Source organism: Strigops habroptila, chromosome 11 (genome assembly GCF_004027225.2).
Source record: "Strigops habroptila isolate Jane chromosome 11, bStrHab1.2.pri, whole genome shotgun sequence".
NCBI lineage: Eukaryota > Metazoa > Chordata > Aves > Psittaciformes > Psittacidae > Strigops > Strigops habroptila.
This window is the reverse complement of record NC_046360.1, coordinates 21,973,565-21,999,736: the sequence shown is the minus strand read 5'-3', so window position 1 is coordinate 21,999,736 and position 26,172 is coordinate 21,973,565. Positions and strand designations below refer to the sequence as shown.

Here is a 26,172-nt window from a genome sequence, read left to right as displayed (position 1 = left end):
TATGAAAGACAGGTATGACAGGTGAGCACTTTTGGCAGACAATTTCATTCATTATGCAGTTACTTGAAGTGACAAGCTTCCAGTTTTCCACTTATAAAGAAAGATGATTGCCTAACAAGGTCACTGGGAACAAAGAATGCGGTGGGATAGAAATTAATCCTTCTGTCCTGTGGTAGAACAGGTCCTTTTGTTTCATGGAAGAACCCACTGGGCTGAAATCATGCCAGTTCCAGACACTGTGTGTATGTCATGTCTCCAGTTGCCTGCCAGAAAAATGAGTTAATGAAATGTTAGAAAATGTGAAGATTAATATGCAAAGTACAACTAGGCCAGTCTGAAGTTATGTGGTAGCTTCCTCAAATGTGTAAAGGCTAGAGGAAGGGGGGAGGGGGTTGTTGTTGTCCTTTAATTCTCTGGGAATCATATTTTTGTTTTGTTGTCGTTTGTTTGCTTAAACTGCTCCGAAAACAGTTTTGGTAATTTTCTTGTTCTTTGTATTGTGTTTGTGATTGGAGTTGCTCAAGTTTTTTCACAGTGTCACTGAGATGGAATTACCCTAATTTTAAAGGAGAGAAATTGTTAAAGGAAAACTAAAAGTTTCCCATCTCTTCAAGATGCTAATCTCGTATTTTGCTTTTAACTATGCCTGTGTCTCTAAAGTACATTCCAGGGGATTTCTAGCCATGTCCTAATGAAAAACTGATATTTTTTTTTTTTTTTTTTTTTTGCTGATGAAACTTAAAATCTCCTTTATCCATTTGAGGCAGAAAACCTGCAAAGTCTGTGGAACTTCAGTGTGGTGATTAAAATTAGACATAGTTGCGAGTAACTGAAAACATGTCTTCTAATCAGAGATGTTAAGCAACTTCAATGGCTTTTGCTAGCAGTCATGCCTGCAATGCATGTCAGAGGCTATTATTGCTATTTTGAATGAATCATTTGAGTAACAGAGGTCATAACTTAATTTGTAATTGTATACATAAGTACGCAGAACACAGGAACCATCTATTAACTACTTCTGCATTGTAGTATCTTTACTGTCTCATCATTCAAAAATGTATTTTCAAAGGAAGAGGAGCAATTTGAAACAAGTGTGTGCTAATATAGGTTAAAATGCATGTATTCAGATGGATCTTCATCTTTCTTAAAGCCACTCTGAAATATTTGTGTAATATTCAAATAATGCATTGGAATAGACACAATGAAGTGCCTGTAAGCTTCCAGAAAAGTTGCTTAGTGTTTTCTCAGAAGGCATCATCCTTCAGCTTCCTGGCAAAAGAGGAACTGCTGTCTGGAAATGAGCCAGTGATCCATCTAATGAAATTCTGTGGCTCACACAATGATCAGCACCTAGTGCGGGATTAAAAAATGCTGCAAATATCTAGTTTGCTGCTTTTAGTTTTTGTTCCTTCTGAAACAAACAAAAAAACCCAAACAAACAACAACCCAGCTGCCCTCACAAACAGATGAAGAAGGAGAAAAGGAAGGAAAAAAAAAAAGGCCTTGACTAATGTCTTGAAATGGAGCATTTATGGAAGAAAAAGATCAGCTGAAAGACATGCTGTGCTGAAGTTATCTTTCCCATGTAGAATTCTTGCATTAGCAACAGACTACAAATGTAGTGAGAGCAACTGTAGCTCTGTGCATGATATTCCTGGCATCCTCCACAGAAGCCTCAGTGTTACTGAGTTTTATTCTAACCATGTAAACTATTTTAGCCAGAAATGTGTTTTAATTGGCTTTAAAAAAAAATCCAAACTTGCCCTTGCCTCAGCAAAGGGCACAGTCCTCCACTGGGAACCTTTGAATTTAAGCTTTTCTTTTACAAGTGTAATCCTGTGGGTTGCATGTAAAATGTGTTCAGAATAAAGATTGCATCAACTTAGTTACTTAAATGAGCTTCAAGGTCCAGATGTGTTAAGTCTTTATAGAAGTCTTTGGGCCACAGCAAAAGTAATCTGCTGGTTTGATGATTTTTTTATTATTATTATTTCCATTTATCTTTTTAAATCTTAGTTTATTTTTCCTTACTTAGAAATGCTTCTAGATGCCACAGGTTTGGGTTTTGGAGATTGGGGAAGAACCCAGACAGCGAGGTTGGGCAGAGAAGAGTTTCATGAATATGAGTGGTGAAAGGTAAAAGATAAACTTCTCCACTAATTTCTTTGAACAAAGATGAAAAAGAAAACAAAAACAAAGCGCCTCCTCTATTTCTGCAGCTGCTGGGGTTGGGATTGATGTAGGGCTCGAAGGCCGCAAGGCATTGTCCTTGGTGAAGCTGGTAGCTGCCTGGAGCAGCAGACCGCTGGGGTATTAACACAGACACAGCTTGGTGCCTACTGTGCACATAAAGGTAGCCTGACTGGTACCAGGAAGGTCTTACTGGTGGCATAATAGCCCAATTCTCTGGAGCTCTCCCTGTCTCTGTGGACCAGGACCAATCCTTTCATTCAACTCCCTTAGTATAGCAGAAAAGGGCCATCACTCCAGTCCCTAAGCTTATAGGTGATACAATTTGGTTTTGCTGAACCTGCTGAGGAGCTGGAATTCTAGTCAGGGCTGTTGTATCCATCATACCTGTTCCTGGCATGTCTTTTGGCATATGCCTCCTCCTGAGAAGACAAACTTATTTAGGAGCTCAGCTGAAGCAGCTAGTCATGGTCCCTGGAATGCATCCTGACAGGGATTCTGCCATTTCAAAGGAGGAAATGAAGTTGGTGATATCTTACGGTCCAAACACACATGAGCTATTTATTCCCTTAAATTGTAGAGTGCTTGTTTCCCCAGTTTTAGTAAAACTATTAATTTCCCCCCCCCCAGACTACTTAATTCCTAGGTCTTGAAACTAGGAATTATCAGGTAAAAGTTTTCAGTATCCTATCAGCCCACTCATGGTCTTGTTGCTCCTTGTTCTTTAGTAGGTTTGGTTTTTTTCTAATGAACTGTGTGTTCCCATGTACTCCCATAGCTTCCTGGAGCAGGAATATTTATGTCTCTAAACTATGCCAAAAGCAGTGGTTAAACCACTCCAGAAGCAATAGGAGCCGAGGTACAATGAGGGAAAATAATTCTTCGAAATATACTTGTAGTTAAGGCTTGTCACTTGAAAAAGGCAAGAAGACTAAAATCTCTGATATACTATCTCCAATAATCCAGAACTCTGTATCTGCTAGTTTGCTGGAGATGGAAAAATCTTACATGTGCTGTCCGTATCCCAAAATCCAGGCCATCAAAGTCTATCCCCTGGATGATTAAGACATAGGTGAAAGCCAGCAACAGAAGTAGTAATTTTAAAGTTCCTCTCCATCTTTCTCTCCTACCTGCTGCCTTTTTTGTTTTCCACCCCTGCTAGATACAGTTGTCATGCAGTTTTTCTAAACTGTCTTAAAGCTTTTGGCTTTCAAACATATTTGAGTCATTTATTACGCATCTACATCTCTCCTCTTTGCTCTGTGGGTTGACTGTTACTGACTTCTCTCTGCACACCGTGTGGTCTAAAACATTTGTTTCACCTACTAGGTACCAATGAGGAAACAATCTTGATTTGTTAAGGAGCTCTGGTTATCTCTATTTGATGATCTTAAGTCATATTTTGTATTGCATGTATCGTTGGCCCTCAGTGTAACATTTGAGCATCTCTCTCCTGTTAGATGTTTAAACATTATTTATGGAGTGTTTGTAAACTTACAGGCAGAGTGTCTGGGAATGTTTGATGCGTTCCCATAGAGCTGAGCTGTATTTTGACAGCTGGTTAATGCCACAAAGCTTCCAGTGCTGACTGCTTTCTCACTGCGATTGCTGCACCGGTTAGATGACATGTGATAGTTGTTCTGGAGACGTGGCTCTGATTGGCAATCTGGATTTTAAAATACAGGCTCTTACATGTAACTTTTGTCTGTGGGATTGGTTCAGCCCAAGTAACTTTGCTTTCATCTCTAAATGGAAGCCATAAATTCAGCTCTTAGTTCCAAATTAAGCTGAGAGTTGGTGTTAAATTCTACTTTGTGACACTTCGTGTCACCAGTCTTCATAATTAATGCACTTTGGCAAGTATATATATCTTGTTTTATTAGAGCAAACTGAAGAACAGAGAAGTTAAAGGGTTTCTCAAGGTCATGATGCATACAAGGACAAAATCAAATGAGAACAGTACAATGCAACTTGGGATCTTTTCTACTTTTATGGATATTAAGCCCCTCCTGTAGTAGCAGAAGTCACTGCTGCTATGTAATCTAATCTCTCTCCATTCCTGTTTATTTTTGGATGTGAAAATGAGGTTTCAGTTGTTTGTAGTGAGTCCAATGAATGTTGAAAACTGAAAAAATGCTACTCTTATTTCCTATTTGAGAGGTGCCTGCTGAAACAAAGGCGAGCCAAGCATTTGTACCAGGATGTAACACAAGAACCTTAGCTGTGGTGTTCCTCAAGGGAAAAGGTTTAGATAAGGTGTTGTGAAACTTCTATCAAAATAATTCCTTTCATGTGTGTAATGAAATGGATTAAAGAATTAGCATGTTTAAAGTCTAGTCTTATCTTTTTTCCATTATGAATTATGACTGTCTTCGTATAGCTTCTAGCCAGGTAGTTGAGCAGATAACATAAGAGACTCTTGCCAAAATGTGGTTTGCTCATGCTGATTAATGCATGGGGAAAAGAATATCATAAAATAGATTTATCTTTATATTGTAAGTTCTCTTTTTCCACTTCTCTGGGTATTCCCATACTGTTTAGCTGGGTTTATTTGGTATTATTTGTGGTGACGGTACTGGTAGGGCAAACTTGGGGTTTTGCAGGGTAGCAGTTTTGTAGGATAAAAAGGGTTTACTTAACACTGTGTAAGAGAGAAACTAAGAACTTGCCAATTAAGGTGATATTCATAACTATATCAAGCCTGGCCTAAAGTCTTCGCATTCAAACCTGACATGCAGTTGTGTTCGTGTGCCCTTCAGCTCTTCAACAGATTGTCCTTTTAGTTGGTTCCAATACCCAGCCGCGCGCCGAGCCCACGTACAGCTCCTTACCTCTAGGCTTCATGAGTTCATATCTTTCACAGGAAACATTTGGAGCCACATTAGTTCCCAACAATATTATTACAAAGTGCTTTTCATGGGCTTGCATTTAAAATCTAATAGAAAAATTGAAGCAGAACATACAGCTCTTGACTTGGTAGGAAGATGTATTTTTTTTACTTTTGCCATAATCATAAAATCACTTTTTGTTTTCAGGGCATTTAGAACAAATCTGTTGCAGGACCCTTGAAAGGAACAGCTTTTGAAAGCTTGAAAAAATAATACATGTATTATTTTTTGTCATAATTTTATAAATACATATCTCGAAGCTGAGTAGACAGTCTACAAACAGCTTGAGATGCCCCTTGGAAATTAAGTTTAATGATTTTGTTTCAGATCTGAAAAAGGACTTTGGAAGAGGACTCAAACTTCCAAAAATAAGTTACAAAACTACGAAAATAAGTATTTGTAATGGCAGATTACCTGTCCCTGCAATTTTGAGCTATCTACTTACTCAGCACTCTTAGTCCTAGGTTTATGAGTAAGTGAGGAAGTTGGGAGTTTCCGCAGAATGACTCATATCAAAGAGGGATCATAATACTCTTCTCCCCAGTCTCATCACGGAAGCAAATTAATTAACCTGTATGTGTAATGCATCTTCCCAAAATTACAGAAAGATCGTGGATTCCCTGTGCCGTATGAGACAGAATGAAAAATTCTGAATCTAATTGCAGTAACGCATTGCCTCAAAAAGCAGACAGAATTGTTGTTAGGAGACTGTAACGGACCAACCTGACACCTTGCTTCAAGTGTAATATTGACTCTTCTTGTTGATTGTTTTTGAAAGAAATAGTAAAACTCAGACTTGAAAGATGTTAGAGTATAATCCTTAGATATGATGACATCTTGCTACTACTAGACAAGCCTTTCTATATCCGTTAGGTTAGCTTCATTTTGTAGTAGGTAGATGGTGATAGTAAACAGGAATGGAGGCATGAAGGTCAGCAGTAAATGAATCAGAAGTATGAACTTTGTTCTTTTGCCACTCTCATGCCAAGATCATAAATGTAATACTGTGTTGCACTGAGCTCTGACTCTGCACAAGTATCTGGAATAATCATTTCTTTTTGTAGATGTAACTTCACAAGGTGATGCTGGAAGAACTTTAACTGGATCTTTTAAACTTGGTACTGCAGATTGGTTAAAGAATCTCACCATTTTCTGTTTGGAGAGCAGGAGTTAATGTTTCCATTGCATAGCATACTGAAGGTTTATTTTGAATTAAGCAAGAGCCCAAAAATATTTACTGACAAGCAAAACCAAACTGAGCAGTGTTTTCTCTTCTGTAGGCAGAGTTTGTTGTACTTGCTTGTCCTAAATTTCAACATGGTGTTGGAAGTTCTAAACAGTGACTGTGGAAACAACTCCTCCCTGGTACTGGTTGAGTATCTTAAGCTGCTTTTGTATTCAGCAACAGTAGAGATGAATGCTTAAAATGCTTCTACTTTCATTTTTTGTTCAAAAACTCAAAGTAAAACTCTAGAACTGCTCAGATCTACTGTCAAGGTGGGTGAAGAATCTATTTCTGGGGCTGTACCTATACTATGCATCATTGCTCCAGAACAGTACTAAATACTTGGGGTATTTGTTACTTCTTGTATTGGAGCCTTTCAGAGGTAACAACCTTGGGAAATCTTAATCAAGTCTGGAATAACTGGGGATTTAAACTCTTGTAACTTCTAATGCTCTGATTTATACAGTATAATAATGTTTATCTACACTGCGCTGAGCCTTTTAGTTAATGTTAAACATTTTGAGAAAGGTCAATATGCAAATCCAGTTTGCTGTGTGATTAATACAGTGCATTAATGTGGGTTGATATGGAGCTATTTACAATTTCTCTTAATTTGCTTATGCTGGTTGGGTGTTTTGTATCTGTCTGTCTTCCACTGTAAATGAATGCTATTGCTATTCTAAGTACCCTTTTGTCCTATAAAGAATGGTAGGGCAGATGCAGACTTACTTGTTCTAGAGTTATTTGTGTAGTTTTTGTGGGTAATGTCTGAAGTCAGCAGCACAGGGTTTATTCTCCATTTTTCTTTTTCACTGTTCCTCTAGAAAAGGAAATGAAAGCAGCTTGAACAATCTGTGATTTGCTTGAGATTTGTAAGTTGTTACCACATGCAATTTTTTTATACTATAATCCATAATCCTAACAAAACAAGGGAAATATGTCTGTAAAACCACTGAGCAAATTCTGCATGTCACAGTATTTCCATTAGTAATGTTGGAAACATTTTTCCTCAGTTTCACTTAAACAAGTAAATAGGAAGTTCAAGTTTGCCTTTTGTCAGGCAGGGAGCTGTTACAGGTATTCATATATGTTTGGTAGTCAAGCTTATATAATTCTTTTAATATATTCAGTGAATATATGTTGAATATAACGATTGCTTTATGCAAATACTTTTCTCGTAACTTTTTAAACCAGAAAAAAACTTAGATCTTCAGTAGAACGAAATGTTAGTGTGGGGAGATAATTATGAAAATTAGTTTTCTTTCTCAGGATATCTTATCTTTGTGCACGTGATGTATATTTACATATCTTACCAATAATGAGTGCTTCTCAGTACACATCTCAGATGAGCAGAGGGCACTGACAGCTGCATGGGATGTTCTTTTCTGCCTTCACATTTCCTCAGATGAATTTTAAGTGCTGGGTTTTTTATAACTCTGACATTTTCTGTCAGAAATAGATTTCGTAGCTTTATTTTTAGAGATGGATTTAGTTTTAGAACAGTTAAGAAAACCCCAGTGCTCTAATTAGAAAACTGCATCTTGGACAAGGAGATACATTATGGGAGCATAAAAATTATATTTATGAAACTTTTTAATGAAGGCTTTTCACAGTACAAGCAAACACATTTTTCAGTATAGCTGTGTTTCAGGTCTGAGTAAATTTTTCTTTTTCTTTTTAATAGTCCCACAGAGGCAGAATGGGGTTGACTATTACAGGCTGGAAATGTAGCTGTCTCCAGCTCTTTCCCACAGAGCTGAAATTCATTGGGCCAAAGTTGATTTAACTTTTGTTTACTCAGTACAGGGGACTCTCAAATTATCCTTGATGTGGACTAGCTTTGCATAAGAAGTGGGTTACAGGCATCTACTTACCCCTTTTTAGTTGTGTGAATTGCCTCTCAGTCCTGGTCACATAACATGTCTGTGGGTTCAGCAGTAATTGCTAACATGGAAAAAGCAGTATTAGAGCAGGATTTATGTACTTTAAGTGCTGTAGTGGAAGCAAATATCCAGGCCTGTGGGGGAAAGCCAGCATCCTGTGGCCTGCGGAGTGCTGAGTGCTGTAAACCATAAGGCAGAAGGGAGTCTTTTGGGCTAACTTGTGCTGGGTATGTGGCTTGTTGAAAGTAATGGGAGAACTCCTTGCCAGCACCCACTATTCACTCACTTAAGCCGTGTTGAGTGCGAGACAGAGGATATGGCTATGGCTGCATGGAAGTGAAGGGTATTTCAGAGATACAAAACATTAGGGTGATTAAGTGAGCTGTGATTAGGCAAGCTGCATAGTAAACAGTATGAAAGAGCTGCTTGGCATTAAAGGAAGGAAAGAATCAAGGCAGTATGGATAGAGCTAATACACAGAGGAAAGATTTGGAGGCAAGACTGGGCAGAACACTAAGGGTAGATATACTCCAACAAATTACTCCATGTGGAAATAAAATTTCCCACTCGGGGACATGCAGTCTTTCCATGCTGAGAGTTAAGAAAGGAATCTTCTCTAATTGCAAGTGGGAACATTTGAATTTGGAACTACGAGGAGCATTTTGTTTCCTGCTTGCTTCAATCATACTTGCCATCCTTTAGGTGCCTGTCCCTTTTAGAAGTATGATTGCATTGTAAAGATTGAGAAGAGCATTGTACACACAGTGTTTGCTACTGCCTTCTGAGCATTGTGGTTTACAGCTGTTGGGTTTTCCTCTTGAGTTTTTCTGTGCCAGTAGCAGCCCTACACCATCCTTTTTAACTTAATGATCTAACAGAAATGACATGTCCTAATGGTGTGCTTCCCAACCGTGACACGATTCAGGAGGTACTATTCAGTGATAGCAGTTTGTGATCTGCTATCAAAAGATTGCTGTAGAAACTATCATAAAGAAGCACTTTTATGGCAAAAGAAACATGTACAGCAAGAAGTCAGAAATAATTGGAAGGTGCAGGGAAAGTAACCAAGACTTTAACTCATCCGTTTAGTGATGGAGGAAATGATAGGCCATCATGAGCCAGGAAAGCTTGTCTGTAGGAAAATTGTTGAATTGCTTCTGTGGGCTAGCTGGGACATGAGAGTACAACTGTAATCAGAGTTTGTATTCAGTTACTTTTTTGGGTAATCTATAGGATTCCTGGCAAGTCAGTTGCATATGCCTTCTCTTCCAGAAAGCATTTTTAAACAAGGAATGAAGTTAGTGTCTTATCAGTATGATCATTAGTGACCCAATAAAGTAACAAAACAGATGCTTGCAACAGAGATTTGCAGTGGTGTTAAGTGGAGTTTTTGGGTATACAGTTTATATTTCTGTATGTGTTGTTTGACCTAAGCAAACCAAATCTCTCGTTTTAAAATGATTCTTCAGTTTTGAGTAGGATGAACACTGGAGTGGAAGCTGGGAAAAGCCATGACAGACAATACACATCTAATAATTTGATCTGCGCTCATCCTCCAGAAATTTGAGTCTTTCAAGTAATAGGAATAGCATTTCTGGAAGGTGGCCAGAGGGTGTTCTTGAGAGCAGCCAGTCAACAGGACTTCTTACTCTTTCAAAACCCAGAATAGTTGAGCATGTCCTGCCACGGTTACCTGTACAAACAAGATTCTGGCTCATCTGAAGCTCCAGGGATTTTTGTTTAGGTTTTTCTTTCTTGTTTACTGTATTGTGTCCCAGCCATGTCAATGCTTGAAGGTTTTCTCCCCCAGTAAGGCTACTAAAATGTTATGGTTTTATTCATTTAGTGAAGAATGATTTAATATGGCTATTAGTAGACACGCATCATAGTGTTTAGGTAAAGATGGTGTCCGTGTCATCACAGAGTGCAGAGTTTATATGTTTAAACCACAAAATTCAGGAAAAGGTAAAAAAATAAAGGTTTGCTATTAACATCTTTTCTGGAGGATTAAAAAGGAAGGAATTAAAAATGGTATTAAATAGTACATCTCACCCTGAATTTACATTAGAACTTGGGCTATAAACTCTTTGCTACCCTTAGATAACCCACATCTCTTTAAAGATCCCTTTATGCTTTAATATAGCTAATAAAAGCTTGCTTTTAACAAGCCGTGTCTGTTTCTTCTATATTTTTGGGAATGCCAGGTCTACTGTAGAGCTTTAAATGTTCATTTTCTTTAGAGAGTGATTCAGAGGAGAAGGGACAGTTAAAAATCATTTGTGATTCCATTTGCCTGTCTGTTTTTGGACATCTGTGCCTGAACTTTGAAATTGCAATAGGAGCAAATGCTTTTAATTACAAATAAATTTCAGTTACGTTTACTTTTTTCCCATTTCTCCTTATTGATCCCTGAGGCCATCCATTATTTAGCATCATCCTATACATCCCTCAGTGTAACTCAGTTGTGCTTACTCGATCACTTCATTGCAAAAGTGAGATGCTTTTGCAGGTAGTGATGTATGTCTGGCTTCACTCTATTTTCAGTTATTAAACTGTAGAAAAAGTCTTGATTAACCTGACTTCTATTGGTTATCTATATTCATTTTGTGGGGTTTGGCTTCTACATTCTATGTAATTAAAAAAAAAGGGGGGGGAGCAGGATGAAAGGATGGTTTCACCTACCCTGAGCAGCCTTTGAGTACCAGGAAATAGCAAGGAGGAGGGCAGATTTAGCCATCTTGCTGCCTCATGGAAGTGTGTGATTGAAGTGACCAAGTATGTTTGTGGCCCTCGGGGAAAAATGGCTTCTCAAAAAACCAAACAAAACAACTCCGGTAATGCCAGATGCAGTGGGGGGCAGGACTGGAACTATTCCTGCAGCTCAGTACACAGTTAATGAGCAAAATGTTTGGTTCATGACTCTTGTGTCCTTTTAATTTAAAAGCCTTGATCAAAATCATGCGTTCATGGGTTGAATTGTATTTCCTCTGACAAGGTTATCTGAGCAGCAGATTTCCAGTGTGTATGAATGATGATACAGTTCTCTTGGCTAATGAATATTCTAGCTTTCCAGATACTTGGAGGGTTAGGTCATAGTGCTGGCAGTAGTATAAATTTCTGGCTTGGAGGCTTGTGCTTTGTGAGAGGCACTTAGACTGCGTAATCTGCTGATGTTTTCAAAAGTGCAAAGTAAAATTGTTCTCTAATTGGAATGGTATAGAAGGTATTTTTTGTATTTGTTGGATGCTCAGTTTCTCTACTTCCTTTTTTTTTTTTTGCTTCTTCATTCTTCATATAGAGACATTAACCCAGTAATTTGAAATAAGATACATTTCCAATTTCCTTTTTTTTCTTAAACTGTAAGTGATATACTGTCTTTATGGTATTTGGCTATTTCAGTGTTAAGGGGAAAGAGCTTTTCTACTTCAGTGGAAAGTAAAGCAAAACAAAAATATCCAACCCAAACCAACAAAAACCCCTCCAGTGTTTTGAAGAGAAAGGTGATGTATGTTGGGTTGTAAAAGTCTAGCTGAAATGTTGTCATGTTGTTTTCTGTTTGGTTTGAAAACATGTTGTTGGCATTTTGTGTTATTCTCTCTGGGAAATATATCTCAATTTCCAGGAAACATAATAGCACAGAAAATAAGCAGCTTTGTGTGCATAATTATATATCATGGATGTTATGCTGAATCCCTAGATAAAAGTACTCAGCAAGAGTGAGGTTTGGTGTGTAACTCAGCAAGAGATGGGCTTGGAGTGTAACTCCTCTATTAAAGGATGCTAATGGAGTATGCCTGAACATGGATCCCTGCCCACTTGATTTATGGTGATACCTAAACAGATAGTGTAAAAAATACTGGCTGTTCTCTGGCTATTTTCCTTTGGTTTGGTACTTCTGAAAGCTGTATGAGTAGCTCAGCTTTCCTAGTGTACTGACTGTTGCAAAAATGTCTGTAGCATGTCATGCTTCCTTTGGAGAATTCATATTCACATGATAGACTTGATGTACAGTTTTGCAATTTAGGCTTGCTGACTAAATACTGGACAAATGTCTTGAACATTGTTGAGGAAGTGGGAGCTGAGAGCTAGTTGGGGGCTCAGGCTTGCAGAAGGCATCCAGTGCTCTGTTTAGTGACACAGAGCTAGAACTGTTGTGTAGCTTGTCTCCAGAGTGTCTTAGTGTAGGAAACGAGGTGTAGCTTCATCCTTTTCACCTGATAGGTTTTTTCCTCTCACACAGAGGGGATTGTGTTATTTATTTGCAGGAAAACCAAAACAGAACAACCTCTACTTACTCCTTATGTCAAAGGAAAAAAAAAAAAAGCTTCCTAATTAGTCTTAAATCATGTTTGCATGATTAGCCAATATTTTGGACATGTTCCCATTTTGTAATGTCATTTGATATTGATGAATTGTTCACTCACAGAGACCATCATAAGGATCTGGCTTACCAGCCCAGTTATATTACTCCTTCCATGTTGTTGCAGTTGCTACTTATCAAATGATATCGGCTTGCGCCGTCAGAAATAATGAACAAAGTCTTTGGGCTTCAGGCAGTGTTTTTTGTCTTGGGTGTTTTTAATGTCTGATGTTTGGGTTTGAAGTTAATGAAGAGGATTCTTTTGCACTTTTGTTTCCAGCTTGATTTTAGTAGTAGTGAAAAACAGTGTGCTCACAGTGCTTTCACTTACTGTTCAGTCCTGTGCCTTCAGGGAGGAAGAACAACTCAGGAGTTAAAAAACCCAACTATTTAAATGGCTATTTCTTATGTCCTTCTAAAGAAAAAGCAGCTGACAGTACTTCTCCCCTCTCCCCACCAAGTAGTAGTTGTGGAATATCGAAAAAGCCAACTTTGTTGCTCCAAATGTTCTTTTTCCCATTCCAAAAAAGGACATTCAGTGTAAAATGCTTTTTTTATCTGGCAGCATACGCTGTGTAACAACCTGTGCTGCTATTTCAGAGTCCAAAATTTCCTCAACTACTGATCTTTTAGTGTAAAACCCAATTTAGTGTTCCTCGACGCACTTGAAAATACTTTAAGAACAGTCAACTGTTGTTACTGAGCTAATCATATTTTACCATATGCTCAAATAAATTGGGCTGCACGTCTTCCACAAAAGTCACAAAATCAGATCTGCTTTAGCTCTTGCTTGCCTGCTATCTGCATTCCCTTCAAGCTTCTCTGAGTTTGCACTGCCAAGACTGAAAGAGTTGGCCTCTTCAGAAAAAGGTTTCTGATGCTCATATTTTGAAAAGTTTCTCATCATAACGATAGAGAAAACATCAGGCTTTTTTTTTTTGGCCTTGAGAGTGTTGGGAAAATATCAACAATTTATACTGCAGCTATAATTCAGGAAGTTTGGGGACTGCTAAGCATGCAGAGAAGGTGCAGAAACTTGGAAATACCCATGCTTCTGGCGGAGCGGGGTGAAACCAAGGCACATCTCTTGCTACATGGCTTATCTATATGGATTTTCTTCAAATTCTTGCAACACAAACAGTGACAGGTTTTATTATGTCATTGTTTCGGTTTCTAGCCTTGTCCTAACCCAACAAAAGCAGAAGTATCTGAAAGAAAATACTGGAGAGGAAGAAGAAAATGGTAACTGTTCTTTCCAGGCTAGATTTGTAGGACTCTGAACCACTCTACATGTACTGTTTGAAAAAAGACAAAGTAAACTCCAAAACTTACATCTTTCACACTAGAATTTAGTGAATATGATTGTCATTTTTGAAATTATGAACCAGAAAAAAATTTCATTTGACAATAAATTTAACAGCAAGTAAACTCAATTGTGGTGTTAAATTTGTTGTCATCTTTTCTCAATTTCATAGTCCTGTTGTGTAATTATTTCAGAACAGTTTATGAAGATACACTGTTTTAGAAATGGTACTGTAGAAATTGTAGGCAATTGGGCTGTTGGGCTGTTTTAAAGATGCTCTTTTCAAGTTTGACTTTGTGCAGATAACTGCATTTTGTCATATATTACCTAATGGATGTATTTTGCTTTCATAAGTGCATAGTCCCACAGTTCTAATTTTATTTTGTTTGTAAAATCTTCTCCATAGGAAAGTTATCGAATAGTTGCTGAGAAGTGTCATGTTTCTAATTACCATTTTTTAATTCCATAGAGAGATAAAACAAATAAATAACTGGGGTAATTTAAACCATTCATAGGAGATGGCGTCGTGGTGTAGAACCAGCCGTAACTCAGCACCACACTGCAGTTCGCTCACCCCCTTCTTTCCCCTCCCCAGGGCGGGATGGGGAGGAGAATCAAAAGAATGTAAACCTCACTGGTTGAGATAAGAGCAGTGTAAAAACTAAAGTGCAATCTAATACTACTACTACTAATAATAAAGGAAATAACAAGGGGGAAAGGAAAAACAACAATAAACACAAGTGATGCGCAATACGACTGCTCACCACCCACTGACTGATACCCAGCCTGACCAGAGCAGCTTTTGGTCCCTTCCAGGTAATACCCCTCAGTTTATATACTGGGTGTGACGTGCTGGCGTATGGAATACCCCTTTGGCCAGTTTGGGTCAGGTGTCCTGTCTCTGCTCCCTTCAGGCTTCTGGTGCCCCTCCTCACTGGCAGAGCATGAGACTGGAAAGTCCTTGAACAGAGCAAGCATTACTTAACACACTGATGTTTTAGTTGTTGCCATCGGCATTGTTCTCAGATTGAAGCGAAAACACAGGGCGGCACCAGCTACTGGGAAGGAAAAAAAAATAACTGTTACAGCTGAAACCAGGACAAGTGGTTACACCTTAATGGCTAAACCTAAATAAAAGCAAGAGCAATGCTGATGCACAGGCAGTACTTCTGGAGAATACCCTTTTTCTTGCAGGGACCTACATGCAACATGTGAGTTTAGCCCTGTTTTTTGGAGCACACGTTTGGGACCCTCTGTGGACTTTAAGCTTTCAACGCAGCACCTGCAGATAATGTTTTTTGCCATCTCTGGCAGCTACGAGCATTCAGCAACATGATGTATAGTGATTTGGTGTTGGTTATATTTTTCAGGCTTTAGTTGGGTAGCAGTTGTGCAATAGTTGATAGTGCCTACAGAAGGCCAGCTGATAAAGAATGCTGCAGTGCATCTTCTTGCCAAGGTTGATAACAGCAAATATAATAAGCTTCTTTTAAACTGACTTCATTTTTAGACTGTCGTCTTCTCACAGAGCATCAAATAGAGAGCAGGGCTTGCAACAGAACCTGCTAAAATTCTCTGTAGACTAATCATCATTACTTTGGTTCAGTGTAGGACCTATGTCCTACAACATAGGTATTGTTTCTTCTCTCTTGCAGATGGGATAATTTTGATCATTAGCTGAACGAATAGCTGTGAAGGGGGTTCTTCAAGAACCATAGCCAACCTGTCTGCTTTGTGTGAGTTTTTTCTGTAATGGAAGCATAAAGCAGCATACATGGGAACAATAAAAACACAATGTGCACATTTTAATGGTGTGCACAGATGAAGGATGCTAATCACACCTCCAGCATCTCTACTTGTAGGCTTTCTTGTATTGTCACCATGAAAGTAGCACCATCACCTTTGTAGGCCATAGACAAAGGAGGTCATTATTCATGTTTTTGAAAATGCTATGGGGCCAATAAGTTGGGCAATAGTTTGTTGCTTGCTTTCTTGATTATCTTGTCCATTGCCAGAATGAAGGACAGGAAACTGTAAAAAAGGATACCTGCAAGTTGGAAATAATCTATATTTTTGCAACTTAGAAAAGAAGTTACTGCTGTATCTTTTCAGAGAAGCACAACAACTGATCAGCAATGTGTGATGCTGGCTACCAGTGTTGATGTTCCTCAAAGCATCTGTGTGGCCTTGGAAACAGCTCAGCAAGGAGTTAAGCAGAAAGCAGGCATCTCATGCCATCCAGAGCATTTCTGTGGGGCAGCATGGAAAAGCCATGACCTGTGTGTGCAGCTTCATGTTTGTTTGCAAAATGTTCTACAGACTGCTATGAGGAAATCAGAGGCTCCAGTTAGCAGGGTGTGGGGTGGGGTGGTGTCTCATTTGTATTTCTCTTGGATATATAGTCCCATGTCAGTGATGGAACAGGCTGTGCTGTTTGGACCCATTGGTTTTTTAGTCTTTTCAGTGCTCTGTTGTTGGCTAGTGTCAGCGTTTCCTCCAGATGATCCACTGCTTTGATGTTATTTCTCTGCTTTGTGTAAAAGTCACAACCATGTCTTTGTTTCTGGATTGTGTTAGAGGTGGCTTGTCCTCACTGTTTATGACAAGGCAGAATTACAGCAACAAAGAAACCCTGACAAGTAATGCCTCCAGTTGCAGCATAAGTCCCTGATAGCTTCTGTGTGCTGTTGGAAGGAGAGAAATTACAGATTTATCCCTTGTCCCTTGTATCTGTGTGGAGAAGATTTTTAATCTAATATGAATTTTGTGCTAGCAAATCTTGATAAAATTATCCTTGGAATATTTAAGATTTTAATTTATCTTGAAGATTTCTTTAAACCTGCGTGTTACAAATGCATCCATGTGGAAACTGATTATTTGTTCCACCAACAGATGTTGACATTGATGACGTGAAGTTTTTTCAATTTCCTCCCCGCCTCATTCTGTGCGCACTATAGTTGTTAGTAACACAGCTGATTTTCTTTCCATATCAAATAGTCAAAAGCTCTCAATTTTAAAGTTTCGTAGAAATTGCTGTGGATTTTGCAGAGAATCTACCCCGGGTAGCATAGAACATGGTTTTAGCTTGCAACAGGGCAGATCAGGGATCCTTGGCAAAACAAATATTGTGCTGGACAGCATCTGATGATGGATTCTGAATCAGCATGGCCATCACCATGTTCTTCATACAGAATAATGTTACTAGATTTATTTTATTTTTTTTTGCCCTTGCATGTGACTTTGAAACTGAGATATTGAACCTGTCATTTAGGCTTGCAGTATTTTGGGAGTTCACATCTCAGTTTTTCCACCATTTGGTTTGGATAAAATCATACCCTTAGGGAAAACAGTTTGGCTTTAATACTTCATAGCAGCAGTACAGATTGTGCGAGTAGATTGTAAAATCTCCCTCAATTCGTAACTGGTGTTTTATAGCGGTTTCAGTTCTTGACAGATACAACTTTCAAAACAAGAATCAGTGCTTGTGCTATCACTTCTGAAATAGACTAGAGCAGGGTTCTTGTCTAAAATGCAACAAGCAAAGCATATGTATTGCTTTCAATGTGTTTGCTTTTCAAATGAGACAACTTTGGATGAGTGTATTCAGCAGGGATTTAAAGAAACTTTTGAATTAAAATTAATATATTTCATCAGTTTCACTGGCAAAAACAGTGTTAGTGGGGTATGTTTTTATTTATAGTACAGCTGGTACTTGTCAACCATCTCACTGTGTATCTTAGCGTAGACAAGAACTGGAAAATGTGTCTGAGGGGTAAATCCAAACCCTCCTTTCTCACTTCACCTCCTTGCATCACAGTATAGTATATAATATATAATGAGATTTTGCATGAAGCCCTTTAAAACCTCTACTTCTGTGAAAAAAGCATAATGTATAAGGGTAGAGAAACTTGGCAAGAACAGGCAGTTTGTTGTGTGAAAGTAAGCTGTTGAGTTTGTTGTTGCGGGTTTTTTAAGCTATTGTTAAATGGAGAAGCAAAAAGTTGCCTTCTATTTTTCACAGTGACTTTGAAGTAAATGCATTTGAACATCATCAGAAATTCTGGGATATTGGTGTTTTCTCCTGACTGCTAAATTGCTTGTATGTAGCATTTCTGAGTGAGTATTTGAGATCACACTGAAGCCAAGTACAATGAAACTAAAACAAATAACCATATCCAGAACAAAGAAGCAGAGCTGAAATTGTGGCCTTCACATGCATTTGGCCATTAGAAATGAGGAATACTGTGGGATTATTTAAAATGCATATGCACTGTACCTGTTTCTATGGTATCTTTTAATCTGGGGTTAAAGAAGTAAATGTCAAATCCTTATATTCTGTTTCAGGACTAACATTGCTTGAGTCAGATGGTCTGAGTGAAATCAGTGCAATTGTTAGTTTAGCTTTGTCAGTGCTTTCCAATTTTTCGTTAATGTAGTCCCAGACTTTACTGGAAATTGTGACTTCTAGCTAGGCTGTCCCTTCCAGCCAGAATTATCCTGCAATCCTGTGATTCTGTTGAACAAACTTTCCAGTGGGAGCTACAGGCTGACCTACACAGCTTGTTTCTACCTATGGCCTAATTGGGTCTTAAAGCTGTTTCCGCAGAGGTGAAAGATGAACATCCATATTGAGTAGTAACCATATGTGATCTGGCGTTGACAAGTCATGTACCTGGTCACTTGAGGGTAGTTCCAAACATAGTGAGCACAAGGTCTCTTGAGCAGCAAAAATATGTTCCTCATTAAAACTCTTGATGAGCACTGTGTTTACATTGCATTTGTGAAAGTGAGGTATCAGATGGTATTTGTTAATCTTTACAAAAGCTGTCTATTTTTCTTTCTTTGTGAGGTCATCTCAGCCTCCAGTCTCATCAAATAGTGCTCCAAGCTGCAATAACCAGTGGATTAGTGTGGGAGGGTTGTTTGTTAACTTTATTGTGAGTCTGGATGATTATCTGCATGAATGTGAATTACAGTCATGGCTTTCAGTGGGATAAGCAGTGGTGCCAAGTAATCCTAAACCTGCTTTCTAACTTTGTCTTACTCCACAGAAGAGAAGGTAGAGAAACAGACAGTTAATAAAAACTAGCTCAATAAATGTTAGAGTCACAAATTTCTTCCGTTTATTGAGAATGGTCTCCACGTAGGGAGATTGCGTGATGTAAAATAATGGTGTCAGATGTTATATGCTGTCTTGCTACAAAGACTCTGATTTCACAGTCTTTTATCTAAATGACTGCTCTGGGCCTCAAGAGATACAAGAGGAATGTTAATTGCTTCTCAGGTCAACGTCTTTACACTAAAAAATGCAAGCATATGCAGGATTGCTTGAGATGTTCTTCCTAGTGCTGCTTGACGGAGCTGGCTAACACTCTACAGTCAAAAGACCAGCTCAGCCCAGTTTCAGTTTATGGGTTTTTTTTTCTCATAACGTCTTCCTGTTACCTTGTTAACTCTTTTCTTCTAGTCCCTGCCTCTCTGCATCCCTCGTTTCCTTACTACACTAGTATTCCGTGCTATCAAATGTCTGTTTTCTCTTACCTTTTGCATAAGTATGTTTCATTCGCAAAGCAGTGTTGACATTCAAGCTCCAGGGCTAACTCCATTTGCGGAAGGTGCTGGGAATTGTAAACTGAAATTTGTTCCAAGTTCAAGAGCAGTTAAGAATGAGGGCAGACTGTAGTGAAAGACCAGTTTGTTGACTTAGAAATTACAGGTGGGTTGGATTCTTGCAGTTCCTTACAGCTTAAACCAGGTGACACCGTAGTGTTGGAGTTTTTCCTGCCTCTCCCTCTTCCCTTTGCCTGTGTGTGCAGGTGTGGAGGCTTACAGTTTGAATCACTAGCTCTGTGATGCTTCCTAGGAGTAGTACATTGCACCTGAAAGCAATGCTTGAATAGAAGTATTGATGAGATTGTTAATGTTGATAAACTTATATAACTCGTATAAATTGCAATTACTTGATCGTGCTTAAGGATACGTTACTCTTACTGCACATCTGGTAGTGTTTTTTGCTTCAGTGTCCAGAAATTGTATGTAGGTTCAGTAGTTTCTCAGATAATCTTTACGAATAAAATTAACCTAAGGTGTTCCTTTTATTATTTGATTGTCCACTGAGGTGCCTAGAACTCTGGGAATTTTTGAGGCCCTGTAGGAGTTAAAAAAGAACATTGGGTGTACCTAAAGAGCAACAAAATAATATGAGTTTTAGATGGTTAATTTTGCTTCTCGTTCTCCCTCCTTGCATTGTGGGAAATACTGAGAAAGGAACATCTGAAACAGAGAACACTCTTCTCTCTCTTTTCTCCCCAGCTCACCCTTCAGTCCAGGTGTGAGGAAAAAAATGTTACTAAAAAGAAAAAACCAAAAACCAAAACCCTACCCCAATCTGTTTGTTAGTTTTGAGCTACTTATTTTATAAGAATGCTTAATACTTGTGTGTTAATGAAACGGGTCTCTGTGCTTGAAAATTGAGTAAGGTCTATGTCAAAGACATAACTGCTACTTACTTTTAACACGATATGGTTAAAAGGGTGTCTTAAACTCAGTCTCTGATTGTACATGTTATGTTTTTTGTTTCACTACATGCCAGTTTTACTTCAGATTCATGGTCTCAAAGCTGCATTCAAGATTTGCAAACTTTAGAGGATTAGTTCTATCAGCTGTGATGGCTGCAGAGAAATGTGTCTCACTTTCTTACAAGTCTCAGACCAGGTCTTTCATGCTATGATTTTTTTATTCTTTCCACTTAGGTTGTGTATCACTGTGAGCAATGGCCCCCTTCTTACGGATATCTTTCAACTCATTCGAGCTGGGACCTATGCAGAATTATGGGGAACAACTACAGCCCTTCTGTGCTATTAAGATGAAGGAAGCATTGACTACAGGTGAGGTTACAAATGGTGATGCCTTTCTGAATGTAAGTTTTTGAGAAATACTGTAGTCCTTCTTAGTCTGTGAATGGTGGTGGGTCTTGCTGTTCCTGTCATGCCAACCACTTCAACGTGAGCTTTTCTTTCAGAATGGGAAACATAGCAAGGACTGTTGTCTCTACCCTCACCTTAAAATGAGACTTCTTTATTAGTGCTTTCTTGTCCTGTGGCCAGAGTGCTCAGCACTTGGTGGGGTGAAGTCAAAACTTTCTAGTTTCTTACTTCACTACCAACACATAAATATTCTCAAAATAGGTGGTGAAGCAGCTGAAATGTCGTTTTTGCATGGATTAAGGTGAATTGTGAATTTTCCGTGGTGAAAGTTTGCCAGTGTTAAATAAAGCAGATCTGCAAGTGACAGCCTGTGCTTGCAAAAGCTCTTCAGGAGAGAGAGTGGTGTGGAGGGGTACTGTGGAGAGGGATCTGAACTGCAGCAGGTTTGAGAGAACCATCCTCAAGCACAGAGTAGTAAATAATCTTTCTTGACTTGGAGGATAGGTAATTATGAGAAGTATAGTTTGGTTTTGTAGTAACTGAGGCATTTTGGCAGAATTAGTTGCTTGGAATGACTTGCACCCAAGTTCTTGTTAGCACCTCCCTGTTCAGCAGGCCCTCAGCCTTCAAAGACCGCTTCTTTACAGGAACTGGTCCAAAGGTTTCTAATGTTTTGTGACATTTAGCTAGAATGCAGCGCTGTAGCCAAAAAGGATGAGAGGGAGTTGCTGTACTGGGTTGGACCGCAGCCGTCTAATCCTGCATTATGGTTCTAGGGCTTCAGAAAACATCAAAAAATGCAAAAAAGGGTGAATTTTCTTCTTCCTTGCAACACAATTGGGCTTTCCCCTTATTGCAGAGGTAAAAGCTGAATTTAGACTTTCAACACAAAGTGTGGTGCCCCTTCCAGAAAATGTTGTCATCAAGCAAATGCGTTAAGCTCCAAAGAAGCAGTTTCCTGGTCTGTTGGGAGAACCTCTGAAGAAATGGTGTTGAAAGTGTTGGAGCTGCCAGAATGTGTGAAGAGGTGGAAGTAGTCTAAATAAATCCCCTTCCCCCCCCCCACCCCAGCTGTCTGCTTTTGAAAAGTAGAATTGTCCCAGCATTTTTCCTGTCTGCTTGCATGTGTCTTTGAAGTACTAAAAAAATAGAGGAGGATAATGCAGTGAACCTCAGAGCGGTGGCTGGTTTGGGTAATCAAGAAAAGAAACCGATGCTCCCGTTATTCCAGCTCTTGTCAAACTGATAACTTTTTGTTGGATTTGCATGCTGAAACATGATAAGGAAGAGCTTACTGTATAGGAAGAAGAAAATAATTTGCCTAATGATTAGGCATTAAGCCAATTTGCAAACATGTAAAATGTTTGGAAGCCTGTAGTGTTAGCAGAAAAAGAAAAGAGGCCTGAATACAGGAGGGGTAAGAACAGTGTTCTTAAAGGCTGTTCTTTGCTGACACTTACGTGCTCCTTTGCAGGCAGGCGGTGTGATCCATGACAAATCTTGATTTTAATGAATTGTAATTGTAATTAATGATCTTAATTACAAAAGCAGCATGGCCAGTCTGGAAGTCATCATTCAGATGACTTCTTTAAGTTTTATGTAGGGTAAAAATGTATATAGTAACTGATCAAAGCAGGTATTAATTGGGACATGGAAATAGGGAGAGTCCTGTGAGATAGTTCTTTCCACCTGTAAGAATCCTACAAAGAGTATTACCAACTCTTCTATAAACTGCTGCTGTTCCTGCAAACCTTGAATTATTATCAAAGGTTGTGCAGCTCAGTGCAATTTCTTATATTCCCAAGGATGCCTCCTGAAGTGTGTCTTTTTGATGAAAAGGTCTGGCTTTAGGAAGCCGAAAAGCAGGCTAGTGTAAAAGCTTTGCTGTGCGGATAGCCTGCTTTTAATCCCCCCTCACCTTTGTTGTCCGTCCTAATAATCTCTAAATCCCCTTTCTTTTTGGGCTTTCCTTATATATTTTCACTATAATATTTCCAAATTTTGCCATAGTTAAATATACCACGTACAGGGCTCTGGCAGTAGGTTTGCACTGCTAAGAATTTGAGTTTTTCTGTCTGCAGAGTTCCCCAAATTCAAGATAAAAGCTTTTGCCTGAGGAGGAAAAGCACAAGTTTGCTTTGAAATGGAGGAGGTCCTCAGGTGGCTGTTTCTGGGCATTTCTGAGCATTTCAGAATGCCCTTTGGTAGCAGGCTTCAGTCTGCTTGTCAAAGTTGTAATTTGTAATGCTGTTGTTGGCAGGCATTCCCTAATAAAGAAGTACAAGAACACTATTTGTTACTTTTGTTTGGATAGCTCAGCACAACTGAGTGGAGTGCATCAAGCAAGTCATTAATGAATGAACACAAACTTTGCCTTGAGTTTCCAGGAAGATTTTAAAATAATTAGTATGTAATTCTTAGTTCATTGAAGTGAATGTAAATTCTATTGCTAATTTTAGGAGACAGACCACACTGAAGCTTCTTGGGGAAGGGTCCAACTACTTAATTTACTTTGCTATCATAAGAACACGTTACACACTTAGGGGAAAAGTGGCTCATTCAGAGCTGGAGAGGCACTGAGAAAGTACTTTTATTGCAGCAAATGATCATGATAAATAGCAGAAATTGTGTGGAATGTAGAAAATTATATTCGGTTAGCTGAGCACAAATGGGGAATAAATGGCTCAGCAGCAAATAAGAGAGGAAAACGGGGGAAGTGGCATTGCATGCCAGAGTCCCAGTGAAGAGCTGGATGTGAGTGCTTAGGAGGCAGTATCATTTTGGATGTGTTGATGGGACTACTAAGAGACCCAGATCTAGAAATATGCTAAAACTTGTTCTAGATTGTGCAATCAGCAGCTGTTTTCTGTGCCAGAGGTAAGGACGGGAAGAAATCAGCTTAACTGGTAGCAAGAGAGACTGAAGCTGCGTATTAGAATTATAGAACACCAGGTTGGAAGGGACCTCAAGGATCATCTGGTCCAATCTTTTTCACCTGATAAAAGTAGTGAAACACTGTAAAACTCCAAAGGAAGGAGTCTGCAGAGATACTCTTATGGGAGGCTGGGTAAATGTTAGGGGGAAAAAAAAAAAAGTTTATTTGAGGTCCTTTTAGCTTTTTCGTTGTTTAGCTATACAAGGTCTGCAGCTGCAAGAGAGGACAGACAAGGCATCGTAACATACTTTAAAAAGTAGCAATCATGGCAGAGAGAGAGTACAGTGCTAAGGAAAGTGACTTATGAATAGAAGTGAAATGTTGGGATAACTTGGAAGTAGATTAATGAAATGTGGAGCCTTTAATCTCTCAGTCACTGGTTTCAATTTAAACTGGGTCAGCAGAAGCCATATCTTAATTTATCTTATAGTAGTAGCTATCCACTATGATCAGAGAACACGTCATGAAGATCTATACCAGAAAGGAGCTATGCAAATATGCCCTGTCAAGTTGTGATGACTAAACCAGCTTCTGAATCCAGAATGTGATTTGTCCCTCCTGGTTTCTCTGGCTGCATGTTAACGCCATTGCTGCCTCTGTATGCCTTGCTTATTAGGGTGAGCTTTGCTTTCCATGAATGTTTGAACTGAAGAGTTAAACTTTGATCCAACTACAGTACAAGGTGTAGTAAGTCTGCTTTGGGTTCCAATACAAGGATTCTCTTTTTTATTTTATCCTATTATGTACTAAATCTACATTATTTGATTTTACAATTTCTGTCCTTTTTGTGGCTTTCAGAGAGAGGAAAAACTCTAGTTCAAAAGAAACCTACCATGTATCCAGAATGGAAATCAACTTTTGACGCCCACATATACGAAGGACGGGTGATTCAGATTGTTCTCATGAAAGCAGCAGAAGAGCCATTATCTGAAGTGACTGTAGGTGTGTCAGTCCTGGCAGAGCGGTGCAAGAAAGGCAACGGCAAAGCAGAATTCTGGGTAAGGAAGAAGATTAATTCCTTAAACTCACTGACCTGGTTATGTTTCTTTCAAGCTGAACAGATGCCTTATGCCTTTGAAACTTTGAGTGTTCAATCCCTTTAGCATGTGTGGCAGGGCTTGTAAGACAATTATTTTAGCAGCATTTCTAAAGCAGATAAAGTACAGTCAAACTTCAAGAAATTGAGAATAAAATCCATGCCATTAGTAGTTGAAAAAATGACACATATCACATTGAGTGCCTGTTTTATAAAGCCTAGCAGTTTTTATAGCAAATAGCAGACATTTAAATTGGATCTGATCATTGTAATTCATCTAGAGAATAAGGTGAAGCTTATTCTAAGGCATTTCCCCTTATTATTTCTTTTTTTCCCCACTAAATTTTAGTTTGCTTGATGGTGCTGTAATGGGGATCCTTTAATCCCCATTTTTGTTACCCTGGTATCTTTTCTTGCCCCTGTGTCCCAATTGTTTGTATGTGAAGTCAAGGGGTATGGCATCTTGCACTGTTTCATTTGCTCCTGTATCATACTGAGTGCAGTTCTGAGTATGGATCCCATAGATGTAACAGGGGAGGTAAAGTTGGGGGTTTAATGTAGTTTTAAATTTAGAAATACACCTTTAGTTTAAATGCCAATAGTTAATTATTGAAGTACATAAACCCAAACAACAACTTTTAAATAATTGTATGTGAATGAATTTCAATTAGCACTGTAAAGTTGAAAGAAATAGAAAACTAGAAATATGAAGTATTTTTTATTTTGCTCATCTAGAAAGAGGGGAAAGTGACAGAGGCAGGGGAGGATCAAACTCCTGAGCCCAGAAATCAGAGATGCTGAGCATGTTATTTCATTAGTTTAGCTGCTGCATTGTAAATAATTTTTAATTAATTAAGGGTTTAATTATGCAATCTTTGTAAAATCCTATTCTCTAGCTTTCAACTTTCAGTTTTAACTGAAGCTGCTGAGATCCTGGTCCAACAAAAAGGGTTGTGAGAATGTGAACAGGCATTATTGTCTGAGAACTCTATAACATCTCGAAGCAACCCTAATTAGTGTCCTGAATATTCAACATTTCTCTATATGCGGAAATAAGATTCAAAGAGGACAATCAAGATATCCTATAATTTGGGTGAGAGCTGCCTAGCTAGGCGGATAGATGCTATAAATGAGGTCTTGCCCCTCATCCAGTTGCACATAAAGCTGCACTCCAGACAGCTTGCCTAGAAACTATGTGTATTTGCCAATACAGGAACTGCCCGTCTCTGTATTTGGAGTACAGTTACTGCTAAGGAAACATTTGCTACATGTGAGCCAGTCTCCTCAAAATCTCATACATAGTCCTGTATTCAAAGCCTTCTGGGCTGCAGTTTTGCTGAACTTGCTCAGAACATGAACTCTACAGAAAACTTTTTTACTGGGTGGGCTAAAGCAGGATAAGCAGGTAATAACAGATACTTCCTGC

General features: G+C 38.8%; 1 protein-coding gene across 1 annotated transcript in view; it reads left to right on the top strand.

Moving 5' to 3' along the window:
- The window catches only part of PRKCD (protein kinase C delta), a 66,976-nt gene that overhangs the window by 16,900 nt on the left and 23,904 nt on the right, over positions 1-26,172 (top strand). Inside the window, exons 2-3 of the mRNA XM_030500583.2 lie at positions 20,602-20,736; positions 24,509-24,708. Of these exons, the coding sequence (XP_030356443.1) occupies positions 20,622-20,736; positions 24,509-24,708 (315 nt within the window). The 5' untranslated portion in view covers positions 20,602-20,621. The remainder of the gene's footprint in view (positions 1-20,601; positions 20,737-24,508; positions 24,709-26,172) is intronic.